This window comes from Chlorocebus sabaeus, chromosome 22 (assembly GCF_047675955.1).
Source record: "Chlorocebus sabaeus isolate Y175 chromosome 22, mChlSab1.0.hap1, whole genome shotgun sequence".
NCBI lineage: Eukaryota > Metazoa > Chordata > Mammalia > Primates > Cercopithecidae > Chlorocebus > Chlorocebus sabaeus.
The window spans coordinates 87,246,819-87,262,042 of NC_132925.1; the positions used below are offsets into that span (position 1 = coordinate 87,246,819).

At 60.7% G+C, this 15,224-nt stretch overlaps 2 protein-coding genes across 5 annotated transcripts in view; one reads left to right on the forward strand and one right to left on the reverse strand.

Moving 5' to 3' along the window:
- Positions 1-575: 575 nt before the first annotated feature.
- Positions 576-11,492, forward strand: NT5DC2 (5'-nucleotidase domain containing 2). 2 transcript variants are annotated; one of them, XM_073010101.1, is made up of 14 exons: positions 576-1,062; positions 6,269-6,453; positions 6,667-6,741; positions 6,910-6,965; positions 7,064-7,157; positions 7,292-7,420; positions 7,530-7,590; positions 7,672-7,774; positions 7,885-7,986; positions 8,229-8,310; positions 10,575-10,661; positions 10,763-10,903; positions 10,985-11,049; positions 11,135-11,492. In XM_073010101.1, exons 1-14 carry the CDS (start codon positions 942-944, stop codon positions 11,394-11,396), a joined length of 1,563 nt encoding a protein of 520 aa, XP_072866202.1. In that variant the 5' UTR covers positions 576-941; the 3' UTR covers positions 11,397-11,492. The 2 variants fall into 2 exon arrangements, with proteins under 2 accessions (XP_072866202.1, XP_007982692.1); XM_007984501.3 differs by lacking the exon at positions 576-1,062 and adding an exon at positions 1,812-2,170.
- The window catches only part of STAB1 (stabilin 1), a 29,229-nt gene continuing 25,474 nt past the window's right edge, over positions 11,470-15,224 (reverse strand). The window contains exons 54-69 of one of the 3 annotated variants that reach the window (XM_007984506.3): positions 15,167-15,223; positions 14,860-15,061; positions 14,356-14,505; positions 14,166-14,270; positions 13,915-14,022; positions 13,636-13,829; positions 13,392-13,536; positions 13,179-13,312; positions 12,927-13,092; positions 12,733-12,842; positions 12,526-12,645; positions 12,291-12,440; positions 12,111-12,215; positions 11,854-11,997; positions 11,658-11,771; positions 11,470-11,579 (exon numbers count right to left, since the gene is read on the reverse strand). In XM_007984506.3, the coding sequence (XP_007982697.3) occupies positions 11,523-11,579; positions 11,658-11,771; positions 11,854-11,997; positions 12,111-12,215; positions 12,291-12,440; positions 12,526-12,645; positions 12,733-12,842; positions 12,927-13,092; positions 13,179-13,312; positions 13,392-13,536; positions 13,636-13,829; positions 13,915-14,022; positions 14,166-14,270; positions 14,356-14,505; positions 14,860-15,061; positions 15,167-15,223 (2,061 nt within the window). In that variant the 3' untranslated portion in view covers positions 11,470-11,522. Of the gene's footprint in view, positions 11,580-11,657; positions 11,772-11,853; positions 12,001-12,110; positions 12,441-12,525; positions 12,646-12,732; positions 12,843-12,926; positions 13,093-13,178; positions 13,313-13,391; positions 13,537-13,635; positions 13,830-13,914; positions 14,023-14,165; positions 14,271-14,355; positions 14,506-14,859; positions 15,062-15,166; position 15,224 lie in introns of all 3 variants that reach the window. The other 2 variants (XM_007984505.3, XM_007984503.3) reach the window with 2 other exon arrangements.

A 15,224-nucleotide genomic window follows, 5' to 3' on the forward strand; every position in this document is an offset into this window, starting at 1 on the left:
GTAGAGACGGGGGTCCCACTATATTGCCCAGGCTGGTCTCAAACTCCTGGGCTCAAGAGATCCTCCTGCCTTGGCCTCCCAAAGTGCTGTAATTACAGGCATGAGCCACCGCGCCCAGTCTGAACGTGTATACTTTACATGTATTCTCTTAATTGACTAAGAGGCTATGCCAGATAGAAGCAGGGCTCTGACTTAAGAGACTTCACTTGTCATTGCGTCCCCTCATGCTGCTGTGCTTGCTGAAGATAACTGAAAGGGGCTGTCACCCCATTACCTAGAACTAAAATAAAAACTGCAGGAACAGCTTTGAGAAGGGAGACAACTATTAGACAATCTAAGGAAGGTAAATGAAAGCTTAGAACCAATGAGACGATTTGGTGATATGGACACAAAATATACAAAAGCAGACTGGAGAGAGCAAGCAGCGCCCCAGAAAGGGTCATAGGGCCCGCAGTGAGTAGCCTGAGCTGCCGCCTGTACAACCGGCTTTGGAGGGCCAGCCCGGAAGCCTCTTTCTTCTCCGGGTTGACTCCACCCAAGCATGCACACACACAGGCTTGATGCTCGCTCCCATTTCTACAGGAGGTTTTGACGGCTGGACGCTGCAGGGCATCCCCTCGTCTGGAGAGGTTCACGTGTGGCCAGGTTCCCAGCACACCCACTAGTTCAGTGGGGCCCTGGGGGCACCGCCACACTCAAGCCCATCCTATCGCCTCAATCCTTACCAGTCCCCAGGCCATGGACTGCCACACTAGGTCTTCAATCAAGGTTCAGTGGAGTTTCGAATGTACACACACCCTGAAAGACAGCGAAGCTACCTCAGAAAACAACGCGTGCCCAGCTGGCACCCCTTCGACAGGGCCCACGGGTGCTGGGTCGGCCTCCTCCGGACCCGGCACACAGCCTGGTGCGGGCTCGGAATACGGATCTGAGCAGAAGAAATGCGAGTGGAGAGCGGTTCTGCGCAGGAAAGAGGAATTTTGTTGGAAAGACTGGCGACATTGCTAGAAAAGACCACAGCATCTCACGAGGGGCCTGCGTCGGGAAACCGGGGGTTGACGGGTGAGTGTGGCCGCTTACCGAGGTCAGAAACAAGCAGGCGCAGTGACCGTGGCCCACAACCCTGCAGCGCACGGCCCAGTCACCTGGTTGAGTTAGAAGGGGTCACCCTAGCGGGAAAAGAGTCTGCCTTAGTGGACGTCGGCTGCCCTGCAGGCCTCTCGGCCTCCCCCAGCGTGGGCCTGGCACCGGGGAGCGCGGGAAAGGCTCTTTATTTGTTAGACCAGTGAGTGGACTGGCCTGGGCTCTGGTCAGTGGTCAGTCAGTCCGAGCCCGGAGACTGGGGACCAGGACCCCCGGAAAGGAGCGCACCAGGACTGGGGGGAGAGGCGGAGAATCTGGGGTCAAAAGCATCCAGAGGCGCAGGGTAGGGCGGGCGGACCCGGGAGCGGAGAGGGCGGTAGAGGACCTGGGGACCGCGGGGGGGGGGGGGGCGGGGGGGAAGGGGTACACGTCGCGCTCGGGCTGTCTCCGCTCGGCGCCTCGGCCGTCCGGAGCCTCGCAGGGACAGCCGCGCTTAGGCCCTCTGACATCCAGGGCTGGGGCCCGGGAAGGACGCCGCCATCGCCGGCGTGACGGCCGAAGGGGGGCGCGGAGTCCTCCCGCGCCGCGCGGGAGACTGGGGGAGGGGGCTGGGGAGCCCGCCCCGCCCCGGCCGGCCAGACCCGGCCCGGCCCCGCCGGGTCCGGGGCCTCCCGCCCCACGGGCCGAGGGGCGCGCCCATTGGCAGACCGGGCTCCGCGCGACGCACCCATTGGCCGGCCGCCGTGAGCAGCACGAGGCCACCGTGGCGGGCGCGCAGTCGGAGGGCGGCGGGCTGCGGGAGGGCCGAGGGCAGCGCGGGCGGCGGGCGGCGGGCGCCGGCGGCGCGCGGTGGGCATGGCGGGTGCGGGGCTGCGGGCGGTCGCTCGGCGCTGGCTGCTGTGCGGAGGCCACGGCGGGCCGCGAACTGCCTCGTCCTCGCCCTCCTGCCCTGGCTGCGGCCCCCCGGGTCCCGGCGCCCACTGCCCCGGCGCCCCGCGCTCCGCGCCCGCCCAGGCACCCGCAGGCGGCGCGGACCTCAGCGCGCACCTATGGGCTCGCTACCAGGACATGAGGAGACTGGTGCACGGTGGGTGAGCTGGGGCGGGACGTGCGCCGGGGTGTCTTCCGCGTGGACTGACTGACGGACCGAGCCCCAGGGCGCCGCTCCTCCGGGGAAGCACCCAGTGGGGCTCGCCGGGGCCGCGGAGCCCAAGGGCCGGGCTGCTTTTCGCGAGAAGGTCCGGCCGTTCATCCCGGGGGCCTCTGGGGCGCCCCGATGCCCGGGGGCGGGCGGGAGGTTTGTTCCCCGGCTGGGTCTGAGGAGTTCGGGGCGCCTTGAGCGGCTGCCGGAGTGCTGGGCCCCCGCCGTCTTCCTTCGGGGTCCCGCCCAACGTGAGGCCGCGGCGGAAACGCCCCCAACCCCTTGTTCTCGGCCAGCCCTTAGTTGGGGCGGGAGAGTGCTGTGGACAAAGCCAGCGAGCGGCGCCGGCCGGAACGGGCTCCTGGGGACGGCCGGACCAAAGGGGACACCGGTTGGACTTCCCAGACACACCTCGATGTCGCCCTGGAGGTCCGGCCCCCTCTCAGCACGGGAAGCGAAGACTGGGAGAAACCAACTCACCCCCGCCCCCTGTAGCCCAGACTAGAGCTGCAAAGGGCACTTAACCTCCCTGTCCCTGCTCTCTCCCTCTGAGAAATGGCTTGAGGAGGCTGAGGCCCCTTCTTAGAGGGGGCCGGCTAGGGCTCACTAGTGAGGCCCCAGAGCTGAGAGTGCTGGACATCTGACTGCTTGTCTTCCTGCGTCTAGTGGGGCCCTGCTTCTGCAGCAGACAGATGTGGTTTGGGTCGTGACCCTATCACTGAGCAGCTGGGTGGCCCCAGGCAAGCCTCACCCTCTCTCAAGCATGAAACGCAGTCCTGGGGCCTCTCTGTCCCAGGGTTGGGTGATGACTGGAACCAGGCCAAGTGGGGCAGGGGAGCTTCCGGAGGAACCCCCAGGGGTGACGTAGCTTTCATTGTCTGATAAGACAAAGTGGCCCTGTCTGGAAGATTCCAACTGGCTAGACAGGGGTTTTCACTCCAGCTTTGTGGGGTGGCTGAGAATCACTTCTTGACCAGTGAAGGCAGAATGGTAAAGACCCCTGAGGAATGGTCATTTTGAAGCCTTGGGCATCTGTCCACCCTCGAGGTCCCGGGTTGAGTTTGTGTCTGTGGAGAGGCTGCCCAGTGTTATTTATGAAGTCTTTGCTCTGGGCCTGGAGAAGACCCTGTGAGTATCCTGAGAAGCCTGCCTTGGAGGTTTCAGGGAGGAGCACGGGGATCTACTGGACATTGTCCTCCTGGGCCTGTCTGCATCTTTGGAGCCTCACAGCCCTCTAAGCTCCTCTTGTCATACAACGAGCAAAGTCATTTCCACCAAGATCCCATGGTGAGCACCACAGGAGCCAGCTTCACACCTTTGGGCTAAAGGTCTGCTTTGGGCTAATGCCTATGGGCTAAGAGCAGCGCAGCACGTCGCTCAGTCCACCAGCCCCCACCCGCCTGGCCTCAGTGTGGTGACAGTGGGAGGCTAGGCTTGAGAGGCAGAGTGATTAATGCAGGTGGGGTGACTTGAATGGTGATTTCAAACCCGGTGCCTGTTACTGGGTGGTTTCAAGCAAGTGACTTCACCTCCCTGAGCCCCAGTTTCTTCCTCCGGACGATGGAGGAATAAGTGAGACTGCCTCACAGGGTGAGAGTGAGGATTGAACGAGACAAGCCTTTAAGACATCCACAAGTGTCATGGCTGCTAGGGAGCAGTTGGCCCTGGGAGCTGGAACCATGGGCAGGTGTGGGAGCTGGGGCTGAGGAGAAAGGAGGGCAATTGCTGGACATGCTGGGTGGGACACACCCTCAGCTGCCCCCCAACCCACACCACCTATGGAAGGGAACAGGCCGCTGTCGCCCCAGAGCCAAGAATTTTCTAGTCTAGAAATCAGCCAGGCCACCAGGCCCTGTGGCTCTTTCTCCATCCTGCTTTGTTCTTGGGAGGACTGTCTGCCCCTTGGCCCCTGGGAACATCCTTAAGGGCAGAGGTGAAGGCCAGGACTCTGCCAGCAAGAGGCTGCACTGGCAAGCAGACCCTCCGAGGTATTCTGCACCAAGAGTCACAGTCACAGTTGGTACCTGGGAACTCAGAGCCACGAGAAGGGCAAGGCCCAGGGTCCTAGTGACACCAGAACCCTAGGCCTTGAGGCGTGGCTCAGAAGCAGCTCCCTAGAGCGTTGCAGTCAACTGTCCAAGTGAGAGCTCCTGTCTACACCCACGGATCTTTGGAGCAGCCACACCTGATCCCCCACCCACACCCTGAACTTGGCTCCAAAGGAAAGGGTGGGGGATGGAGCCCTGTGTTCCCAGAGTGCCTCTGAGGCAGGTGCTCTGGGCACAGAGCACATCAATGAGGTGTCTGCCTCTTGAGTGCAGCAGCTGCCAGGCACACTGTGGGGCTTCCCTGGCCCTCTGGCCTGGCAGCTCCTGCTTTGTGATCGGCACTGGGGTTGTGGTTGAGACAGGGATCCCCTGGAGTCTTACAGCTGGGGTCCCTGCAAGGCAGTGCCCTGTGCATCTAGTCCTGCCTGCTCCCTTCTCCCTGCAGCCCCTGCTTCTGGAGGGACACTAGGAAATTGGGGACAGGATGCTCATAGGCTCAGGAAACATATCACCCATTTAATCCTGTATATGTGCGGGTGCAGAGTGAGATTGCTGCACAGAGTAGCACTTTCTATATGACCCTCTTAGTAATTCTGTAGGTTGGTACATTTTTTTTCTTTTTAAAAATGTTTTCACAGAGACAGGGTATCGCTATATGGCTTAGACTGGTCTTGAACTACTGGGTTCAAGCAATCCTCTCGCCTCAGCCTCCTGAGTAGCTAGGACTATAGGTGTGTGCCACCATGCCCCACTTGGTACAATTTTTCCTACCCTTTCAGAAACTAGGAAACTGAGGCCCAAGAGGTGAGGTGACCTTCCTGAAGTCATAGCCATGAGAGCTCCCTCTATCGTGGTCTTGTCTGGTTGACCTCATTGCATGTGGCCTTCCTAGCACATCTCCTTTCCTTTCCTTTCCCTTCCACCTTCCCCATTGTACACATAGGGAAACCAGGGCAGGTAACGTGGGGCCTCTCAGCCTCGTCTGCCTCCTTGGGACCCCAGAATCCATGCTACACAGTGCCCTGCTCAGCACCCTGCTGTGGGCCTCAAAGCCAACTGCACCCTCCTGGGAGCAGCCAGGGACTTGGGGTGGCCACGACCACATCCCCAGAAGGAGCAGCCCGGATAATGGCCCAGAACCTGACATCACGTCCTGCCTGTCGTAATTAGCAATGTTCCCTGGCTAGAGCCAGCAAATGTCATTATATGGGCTGGCGGGTAGCTGAAATCTGATTAGAGGGGCCTCACTCTCCCTGGGCTATGGGAGGTGCACAGAGCTGGCAGCCCGATCAGCAGAGGGACGCCCCCTCCCACTAATGTTCCTGAGCCCCAGTCCCAGCTCTGGGAAAGGTAGAAAAGTCAGCATCCATGGCCTCAGCTCCCTAGTCTGGCCATACAGAGCCAGCCACTCTGGGTTGGAGTCCTCAGTGCCCAGATGCTATCCTCACACACAATCCCAGAGAGGCTGAGAGATGAGGCCAGGGGGCAGGGCAGGGCCCCTGAGAGAAGCAGAGGAGCCACTGAATTGTAGGCGGCCCAGACAGTGATGTTCCTGCATGGGTTTTGAGCAAGTGGGAGGATTTGTACTGTAGAGCATCCCAAAAGCAGCTGTTCTGGGGCTAGGCAGTGAGGAGTTAAGTTTGACTGCTGCCAGGGTTCTAGCATGGCCCTGTGTCTGATGGGGCTTAGTGATGAAGGCCTGGAGTAGTCACAGACTCAGTACACCTGGTGGGCTGCAGGAGCTAGTGTAATGCAGGCAGGTGTAACCATGGGGAGGAGCTCCAGCCAGGGGCTCTGCCTTACCCTAAGCCACGTGACTCTGGGCAAGTGACTTCTCTCTGGGCCTGTTTGAGCATCTGCAGCACTGGAATAAGAGGAACCATTGTGGGGTGTTTCTGAGGCTCACAGGGCTAGTCCCCCACAGAGTGCTCAGGAGCCATAGCTGCCGCAGGGATCATCGTCCCCATCACTGCCTCCCTGCATCTCCTTCCTCTAGACCTCCTGCCCCCTGAGGTCTGCAGTCTCCTGAACCCAGCAGCCATCTACGCCAACAACGAGATCAGCCTGCGTGACGTTGAGGTCTACGGCTTTGACTACGACTATACCCTGGCCCAGTATGCAGACGCACTGCACCCCGAGATCTTCAGTGCTGCCCGTGACATCCTGATCGAGCACTACAAGGTGAGACGGGGGTCCTTGCCACCAACACGCCCAGGGCCTGGAGGCCAGCCAGACCCACCTTGGCCTAAGCTCAGGGCTGAGTCGTGGGGCTTCCCTGGCCCTTTTGCCTGGCCACTGCCCTGGGCAGGTGGCTGGATTGACCGCCTGGGGTGGCCGCCAGTCAGCAGGTCTGGCAGGGTTATTGGCTTAGGCCTGGCCGCTTTCCCCCTGCAGTACCCAGAGGGGATTCGGAAGTATGACTACAACCCCAGCTTTGCCATCCGTGGCCTCCACTATGACATTCAGAAGGTGAGTGGCTGGACCTGTATAGGGGCTCCCTCCTTGGCGTCCTCTTGGTATGGTCATTACCCCTTAATACCATCCAGCTGGGGTTCTGGCATGGGCTGAAAGAGGCTGGCTTGGGGCCGTGGTGAAACTGCCTCCTCACCGTCTGTCCTGCCTCCCTGACGCCCCCAGAGCCTTTTGATGAAGATTGACGCCTTCCACTATGTGCAGCTGGGGACAGCCTACAGGTCAGTTGGCTCTGCCCTGACCCCACCCCCGCCCCACCCTACACTGCTGTTTCTGGCTCAGGACTACCTTGGACTGATGGTATCTTGGGCCTGCTCAGGGGCCTCCAGCCTGTGCCAGATGAGGAAGTGATCGAGCTGTATGGGGGCACCCAGCACATCCCACTATACCAGATGAGTGGCTTCTATGGCAAGGTACTCTATATCCCAGCAGCCAGCCTGCCCCATGGACATGTGCCCAAGTCCCAAGGCAGATTTGGAGCCCTCATCTCCAGCACTGAAGGGGGTGGGGCCTCAAAGGGTGTCTGAGACAATGGCCCCCTCCCCAGGGTCCCTCCATTAAGCAGTTCATGGACATTTTCTCACTGCCGGAGATGGCTCTGCTGTCCTGCGTGGTGGACTACTTCCTGGGCCACAGCCTGGAGTTTGACCAAGCACACCTCTACAAGGATGTGACGGTGAGGATGCTGGGCTTGCCCTCAGATGGCAGGGAAAGCTAAGTCCAGCCACAGCAGGACAGGCCTGCATGGGCCCTGCTGCACCCTCATTGTCCTCCACCGCCCCCAGGACGCCATCCGAGACGTGCATGTGAAGGGCCTCATGTACCAGTGGATTGAGCAGGACATGGGTAAGGGTGGATAGAAGCCCTGCCGTGGCCAGCCTGAGCAGGTGGCAGAGCTAGCCCTCACAGACCCATCTGCCCCATTAGAGAAGTACATCCTGAGAGGGGACGAGACGTTTGCCGTCCTGAGCCGCCTGGTGGCCCATGGGAAACAGCTGTTCCTCATCACCAACAGTCCTTTCAGCTTCGTGTGAGTCCAGCCCCTGTGGACGGAGGGACAGCAGGGCCAGGGCTCTGGGTGGGGAGGGCAGGCACAGAGCTGCCCTCAGACTACTTGCCACCGGAACCTCCTCCGCACAGAGACAAGGGGATGCGGCACATGGTGGGTCCCGATTGGCGCCAGCTCTTCGATGTGGTCATTGTCCAGGCAGACAAGCCCAGCTTCTTCACTGACCGGCGCAAGTATGGGCATGGTGGGGGTCACAGGGTCAGGGAAGGGGAATAGAGGCCTCCCCCCAGTGAGGGAATTGAAGCAGGACGCCAACCTGGCGTTTGCCCACTGCCCAGTGTGGCTTGGGGTGGGAACACCCCCTTGCTGGCATGGGTCCACTTGAGCAGGTGGGCCTTTATGGAGGAGGGATGGGGGTTGTCTGGCCCATGGCCCAGCCACAGACTGGAAGTCAAGCCCTTTACCTGCACCCCAGGCCTTTCAGAAAACTCGATGAGAAGGGCTCACTTCAGTGGGACCGGATCACCCGTTTGGAAAAGGGCAAGATCTATCGGCAGGTAAGGTCCATCTGGGGAAAGCAGCACATGGTGGGGGCATGGGGCCTAGCTAGGGCTCCAGGCTGTGCAGAGGCAGCCTCTGAGGAAGCAGCACAGCTCCTTGGCCCTGAGCAGCCTCACACAGGCAATGGCTGGCAGGGAGCAGGTCTGGGTGGCCTGGAGAGCTTGACCTCTGGGTCAAGCTGCCTGGCTTTGAATTCCAAACTCCACTACTCAGCAGAGGGAGCCTAGCCTGGTTGTCTGACCTCTGTGCCTTGCTTCCGTTGTCTGCAAAAGAGGTGTAATACTCTCTACTGAAGCTGTGATATAAAGCCCTCAGAATGGCCAGTGGGCCAGGTGCGGTGGCTCATGCCTGTAATCCCAGCAGTTTGGGAGGCCAAGGCTACAGGATAGCTTGTTGAGCTCAGGAGTTTGAGACCAGCCTGGCCAACATGGCAAAACCCCATCTCTACTAAAAATAGAAAAAATTAGCAGGGCATGCACCTTTGGTCTCCAGAGGCTGAAGTGGGAGGATCACTTGAACCCAGGAGTTCAAGGCTGCAGCGAGCTGTGATCACACCACTGCACTCTAGCCTGGGCAACAATACGAGACCCTGTCTTCAAAAAACAAGAATGGTCAGAGATCATGAAATGCCTGATAAATGATGTCATTTCTTGGGGCTGAGCACTCTGCTGCAGCCAGAACAAGTCTGGTTGGGGACAGCTCATTGGGTTCTCTAGAGAAACTCCTCCTTCCTACCTGGCTAGGAAAATGAGAGGGACTGGTGTTGAGGTGGGACTGGGTATCTATGAGCAGGCAGTGATTAAGGTTTCGCCCTGGCTGGAATGCAGAAATCCTGGCTGAGCTGGGCTTCTTCAGGCTAGGGGTTCTAAAGGCCTTGGGGCTGGGGCAGGGGGAAGCCAGCAGCTGGCCAGGGGAGCAGTGTGGGGGTGACCAATGCCCAGGCCTGGCCTGCAGGAAACATTCCCACCCTCTCAGCCCTGCCCACTGCTCTGCCTGCCACCCTTCTGCACCCAAACTCTCCACAGCCCTCGGGCCCAGGTGTGTCCCAGCAGCTCTGAGGGGGCTGCTCTCCCCTGTCTTGGCATCCAGCCTCAGCTGAAGAGGGTCATGCACCTTTATGGGAAACACATGACTTTCTTCCTGGGCAGCTTTCAGGCAGTTCTTTATGCCCAATATTCTGAAGCTGCCTTACACTGTGTGTTGGATCCTGCCTGTTACTAGGAGTCTTTCAGTCTCCTGCCCCTTGAGACTCTCTCTCTTGGTCTATGGCCTGACTGGGCCTCTGCCTTCTGCACCCAAACTCTCCACAGCCCTCGGGCCCAGGTGTGTCCCATCAGCTCTGAGGGGGCTGCTCTCCCCTGTCTTGGCATCCAGCCTCAGCTGAAGAGGGTCATGCACCTTTATGGGAAACACATGACTTTCTTCCCGGGCAGCTTTCAGGCAGTTCTTTATGCCCAATATTCTGAAGCTGCCTTACACTGTGTGTTGGATCCTGCCTGTTACTAGGAGTCTTTCAGTCTCCTGCCCCTTGAGACTCTCTCTCTTGGTCTATGGCCTGACTGGGCCTCTGCCCCTCCACTTGAACTTAGTTCAGCAATTGGCTTCTCCCACACCACCTGTTTCCCCCAGCGCTTCCACTTCTGAGGCTTTGGATGCACAGACTGCTCCAAGAACTGTGCTTGCTGGGTGTCAGTTCCTCTCGCTTTTGGGGTGTGGACTCCTGCCCTGGTAGCTGCTGCCTGAGCACTACTCCAGTGATTCCTGCTCTGGGCCTCTCAGTTTCTGCCGCCCTGTGAGCTTCCCCAGTTACATGTGGGCCTGGCTAAGTATCTCCATCTTTCACCGGCTCCAAGATGCTGGTGGCCCTGGTGAGGTCTGCCATTGGTCTGCCAGGTCCCTCTGCACTGAGGCAGAGGAGGCCAGCAAGGACTTCAGGGCTGCAGAGCCTTCCCTGCAGTTTCTTCCTTACAAACAGGGATTCAATCCCTAGCCTGGGGTATGTGTGAGACCACAGGGAGCAGAGCCTCAAGGCATGGGCACCATGCCAGGCCTATAGGGCACCTTCCTGCAGCAGGCAGAATCCCCTTCCCAAGTAGGAGGGGAAAGTGACAAGGACCAGGGCCCAGGGAGGGAGCAGCAAGGCCACGGGAAAGGGCAGCCGGCATCCAGCTGGATTTGGGCTGCCTCTGGGGATTTGGGAGGGAGGACTGGTGGAGGACAAGGCACACTTGGCTCAGCAGCATTCCCCTCCTCTCCCTAGGGAAACCTGTTTGACTTCCTGCGCTTGACGGAATGGCGTGGCCCCCGCGTGCTCTACTTTGGGGACCACCTCTATAGTGACCTGGCGGTGAGGGAGGCAGGGCTGGGCTGCAGGCGGGGAGGGCCAGGAAACCCCACCCCCACCCCCGCAACTGGTGCTGAGCCCAGTTCCGCCGCCCCACCCACCAGGATCTCATGCTGCGGCACGGCTGGCGCACGGGTGCCATCATCCCTGAGCTGGAGCGTGAGATCCGCATCATCAACACAGAGCAGTACATGCACTCGCTGACATGGCAGCAAGCACTCACGGGGCTGCTAGAGCGCATGCAGGTGTGGGCCGAGGTGGCTGTGGGAGGGCCAGGGCAGTAGCCGCCTGGGTGCATGCACCCAATGCACACCTTGTGTCCCCAGACCTATCAGGACGCGGAGTCGAGGCAGGTGCTAGCTGCCTGGATGAAAGAACGGCAGGAGCTGAGGTGAGCAGGTGGGGCCAGGGCAGGAGTCCCGGCCAAGCCACCACCCCAGGCCCACCCCTCAAGTGCATCGTGTCTCCCTTGCCAGGTGCATCACCAAGGCCCTGTTCAACGCGCAGTTTGGCAGCATCTTCCGCACCTTCCACAACCCCACCTACTTCTCGAGGCGCCTCGTGCGCTTCTCTGACCTCTACATGGCCTCCCTCAGCTGCCTGCTCAACTACCGCGTGGACTTCACCTTCTACCCGCGCCGCACGCCGCTGCAGCACGAGGCGCCTCTCTGGATGGACCAGCTCTGCACTGGCTGCATGAAGACCCCCTTCCTTGGCGACATGGCCCACATCCGCTGAGGGCGCCTTTATTGTCCGGGACAGGCCCCCAGCCCCTCCCACCCTGTCCACCCTGGGCGTCCACCCAGACAAGCAATAAAAGTGGTCTTCTCCCTACACGTGCCTCTGCTTTCAGCCCCAGTCTCATCACTTGACTGTGAGGATCCTCTGGGTGTCAGGGAAGTCCTCCTCCAGGAGTGAGTCCTAGGAAAACAGGGCTGTTGGTGGCAGGCGTGACCGGGGCCTGGGCCCATCCCACATCCGCCACACTTCCATGCTCACATGGAAAGGTTCACAAAAGGTGTCACTGCCAAAGACAGGGTTGGGGACAGAGACCAGGGTGGGGTTGGTCCCTTCTTGCCACGGTGAGAAGTCATCAGCAGCATCCTCTTCCGCCTGGGAGCAGCAGAGGGGTGAGTGGCAAGGCACCTTGAGCGAGATCCAAGGATCCGCCATGGCAGCCCCAACCCAGCCCTACCTGGAAGGCAGAGAAGCCAAAGCCCGTGGGCTTGCCTTGGGCACGGAGGTAGAGAGCTCCAGCCACCAAGCCAAGCAGTGCTCCAGCAGCAAGCACAGCCCCCACGCCTGCCGCCACAGGTGGGGCTTTGGGCGCCAGCACTGCCTGCTACAAACAGGGAGAGTACTGACCTGATGGGATCTGTCCCACCACCTTCCCCAGGCTCACAGGTTGTGGGGATGCCAGGAAGGGCTCTGCCTCCCCAGTCCCCAACTTACAGGCTGTGGGGGTGCCAGGAGGGGGCTGGCCAGAGCATGGATGATGCCATTGAAGGCCATGATGTCCCACACGATGACATGGCTAACCACAACTGTCCCCGGGGCCTGCAGGGAGATCAGAGTCAAGCCCATGGTGAGCAAGGGCCAGGGCCAACAGGGTGGGACAGCTGCCAGACTCACCACAGGGGCCCAGGAACTGTTGTCAGGGCCTGCATCACTGATGATGAGGCTGAGGCCTGAGTGGGCTGGAAGCAACTTCCCCTGGCTGGCGTTGGCACTTAGGAGGGTGGCGTTGGAGGCGTGCAGCTCCAAGTCTGGGCCACTCAGCGTCTGTGGGCAGAGCAAGGCCTGTTGGCCTGGGCCAGATGGAGATGGCCAATTCGGGCTCTGCTCTGCCCACACCCCTGCTGGTTACCATGTTGTCCACAAAGCCTTCATTGACAGGGACAAAGAGTGTCTTATACGTGAGTTCATCATCCAGGAAGTCCAGGAAGTCGAGACCCCGCTGGGTGGCATTGGCATAGCCCAGTAGCATCTGGCATGGTGGAAAGACAGAACTGTGAGCAGGCTCCCTCCTCGGGGATCCCAGCACCCTCCACGCCCACGGCTGGGCCCCACACACCCCATAGAAGGTGGAGAAGTTGGCAGTGGCAGCCAGCACATCCAACAGCTTCCCATTGCATGTGCTGATCCCATCACCCACGAAGCCATCTCGGCATCGGCAGGCCACATCTGCAGGAAAGGCAGGTCAGTGGCACAGCGGATTGGTGGGAAGGGGCAGAGCCGGGGAAGTACGGTTTGGTGGGGTGGACGCACCTTGCACGCGGAAGCAGTAGGCATCCCAGCGCTCCGAGAGGTTCTTGCGGGCACCCAGGCTGACTATGCCCACCCGACCATTGCCACAGTCCGCCACAGGGAAAACCACAGGGTGGGCAGCAGAGCCGTTGGCCAGCCAGCCCATGAGGCACAGGTGGAAGCCCAGCTGTAGGAACAGGAGGGGATGCTGAGACCCAAGACCCAGTCAAGGCCTCCCCCAACACTTGGCCCCAACTTCTGGGCCCCACACACCTGCTGGGCAGCAGAGAGCTGAGGGAATGAAGCAAGGACGGCTCCCTGGGCTTTGCATGCCGCCTCAGCCTCTGAAAAGTTCAGACCATAAGGGCCGCTGGTGGCCTGGAGGTGGAAGACACCAGCCCGTTTCTCTGCAGAATAGAGGGGTGCATGGTCAGCTGACCAACTCTGAGGAATGAAATGGGTACTGGGAGTGGGCAGGGGACACACCCTGGAAATGCAGATCAGTGCACACGGCATCTGAGTGGCAGGGGGGTGGCCGGCCCAGGCAGCGGTCCACAGGCGGTTCCAACTCCTCCAGACACTGCAGTCCATCGCCTACGTAGCCTGCGTGGCACTCACAGCGCCGTGTGTTCTGGGGTTGGGGAGAGCAGTGGGCGCCCTTCCGCCCTCAGAGGTCGCAAGGTCTGCCAGGCCTCCCCACCCTGGCTGCTCGGCTCCCCAACCTGCTCACCAGGCCGGTGCTCAAGCAGTCAGCATGCTCGCTGCAGCCCCCGCGGTGGCCATCTGTGCAGGGGTTGCGGGCCCGGCAGCTCCAGCCATCACCCTCATAGTCGGGCAGGCAGGTACAAGTGACCGCTGTTCCTACCTGGCTGCAGTTGGCGTGCTCACTGCAGCCACCATGCCCGTCCTGGCACAGGTCTGCCACTGAGGGCAGGGAGGCAGTGGTTGGACCCAGTGACTGCAGGGGAGTGGAGGCCTCCCACCTCCATGTCCCCGCCCACCTGCTTACCTGTACACACGCGGCCATCCCCTTCGTAGCCCAGGCTGCACTCGCAGCTGTTGCCTGCACGGCACACAGCCTTGGGTGCACAGGGTGGGGTACACACAGGCTGCAGCTCTGTCCCCGAGGGCCCAGCCCCCAAAACCAGGTTAGTAGTTGCCTTACTGGCCTCTGCCCATTCCACCCACCCTTGGTGCCTTTACTGATGTGTGCACATGTACACAAGTGTGCAGGGTGGGCACAAGCACAGGGCTACTCACCCAGTTGCACCTCACAGTGTGACCCAGTCCAGCCTTCATCACAGAAGCAGGAGCCAGAGCCCCCAAGACCCTCATCACAGCGGCCATGCACAGTGCAGCGGCAGGCTGGGGAGAGGGACAGGCAGGAAGATAAAGATTGGCCCACAAGGGCCAAAGGAATCGGGCCATGGGGCAGGCAGGGACGGCCCACCTTGACAATGGGGCCCAAAGGCACCCGGTGCACAGAGTTCACAGGCTGTCCCAGCAAAACCTGAACGGCACAGACACTGCCCACTGCCACTCATGCCGTCCATGCACATGCCACGGTCACTACAAGGGCTGCTGGGGCCGCCAGGGCAAGCTGGGGATGAGGTAGGAGAAGTGAGGTGGGGCCAGGGGCTCTCACCAGGACCCCCATACATGTACCTCCAGCCTAGCCCTGCCATCTGTCCCCGACCCATGTCCCCACACTGCTAAGATCCCTCCAGGCCTGTGTCCTGGAGAGCATCCAGACCCCCCAGCACTCCTCCCCAGGTTCTGCACCGTCCACACTCCCACCCTGCCTCTCCCAGCACTCCCGCTAGTAAAATCTACTCACCACCCAGAGCTCCCCAGCCCTGGATGCCCCAACACCCTCTCAGGGACAATGGCCAGAGCTGTGCCTGGGCTCTCTTGGGGAACAGAGGAGCCAGTCAACAGTGTCTGCAATGCTCACCTTGGCACTCACTGCCATAGTGACCAGGGCAGCAGCTGGGTTTCCAGGTGGTGGTGACACAATTGCGGTGGCAGCCCCTGCCCAGGCCTTGGGGCCTAGCCCAAAGGCTGTGCTGGACCCAGACGCTGTGTAATCCCAAAGAGCGCAGCGGAGGGGACGTCCAGAACTTCGGGTACAAGCGCCAGCAGGCCTCAGGGCTGCCCTGGGCCAAAGGAGTCAGGCCACAGTTGGGTGGTTCTGAGTTTGGTGGTCCTTGGGCTCTGCCTGCCCCCACCCCACCACCCCCACGCAGCCCCTAGCCCTGTACCTGCTCCTGTGACCCCTCAGGACAGGGTGGCTCCAGCCCACAGATGCTGCAAGTGTTC

What these genes read in the sequence shown, in the direction of transcription:
- NT5DC2 (XM_007984501.3), top strand. Translation starts at nt 1,939, where the DNA reads ATGGCGGGTGCGGGGCTGCGGGCGGTCGCTCGGCGCTGGCTGCTGTGC. An exon ending in TCCTGATCGAGCACTACAAG is followed by an intron (nt 6,454 to 6,666) that starts GTGAGACGGGGG and finishes TTCCCCCTGCAG; the next exon opens with TACCCAGAGGGGATTCGGAA. An exon ending in CAGCTGGGGACAGCCTACAG is followed by an intron (nt 6,966 to 7,063) that starts GTCAGTTGGCTC and finishes GGGCCTGCTCAG; the next exon opens with GGGCCTCCAGCCTGTGCCAG.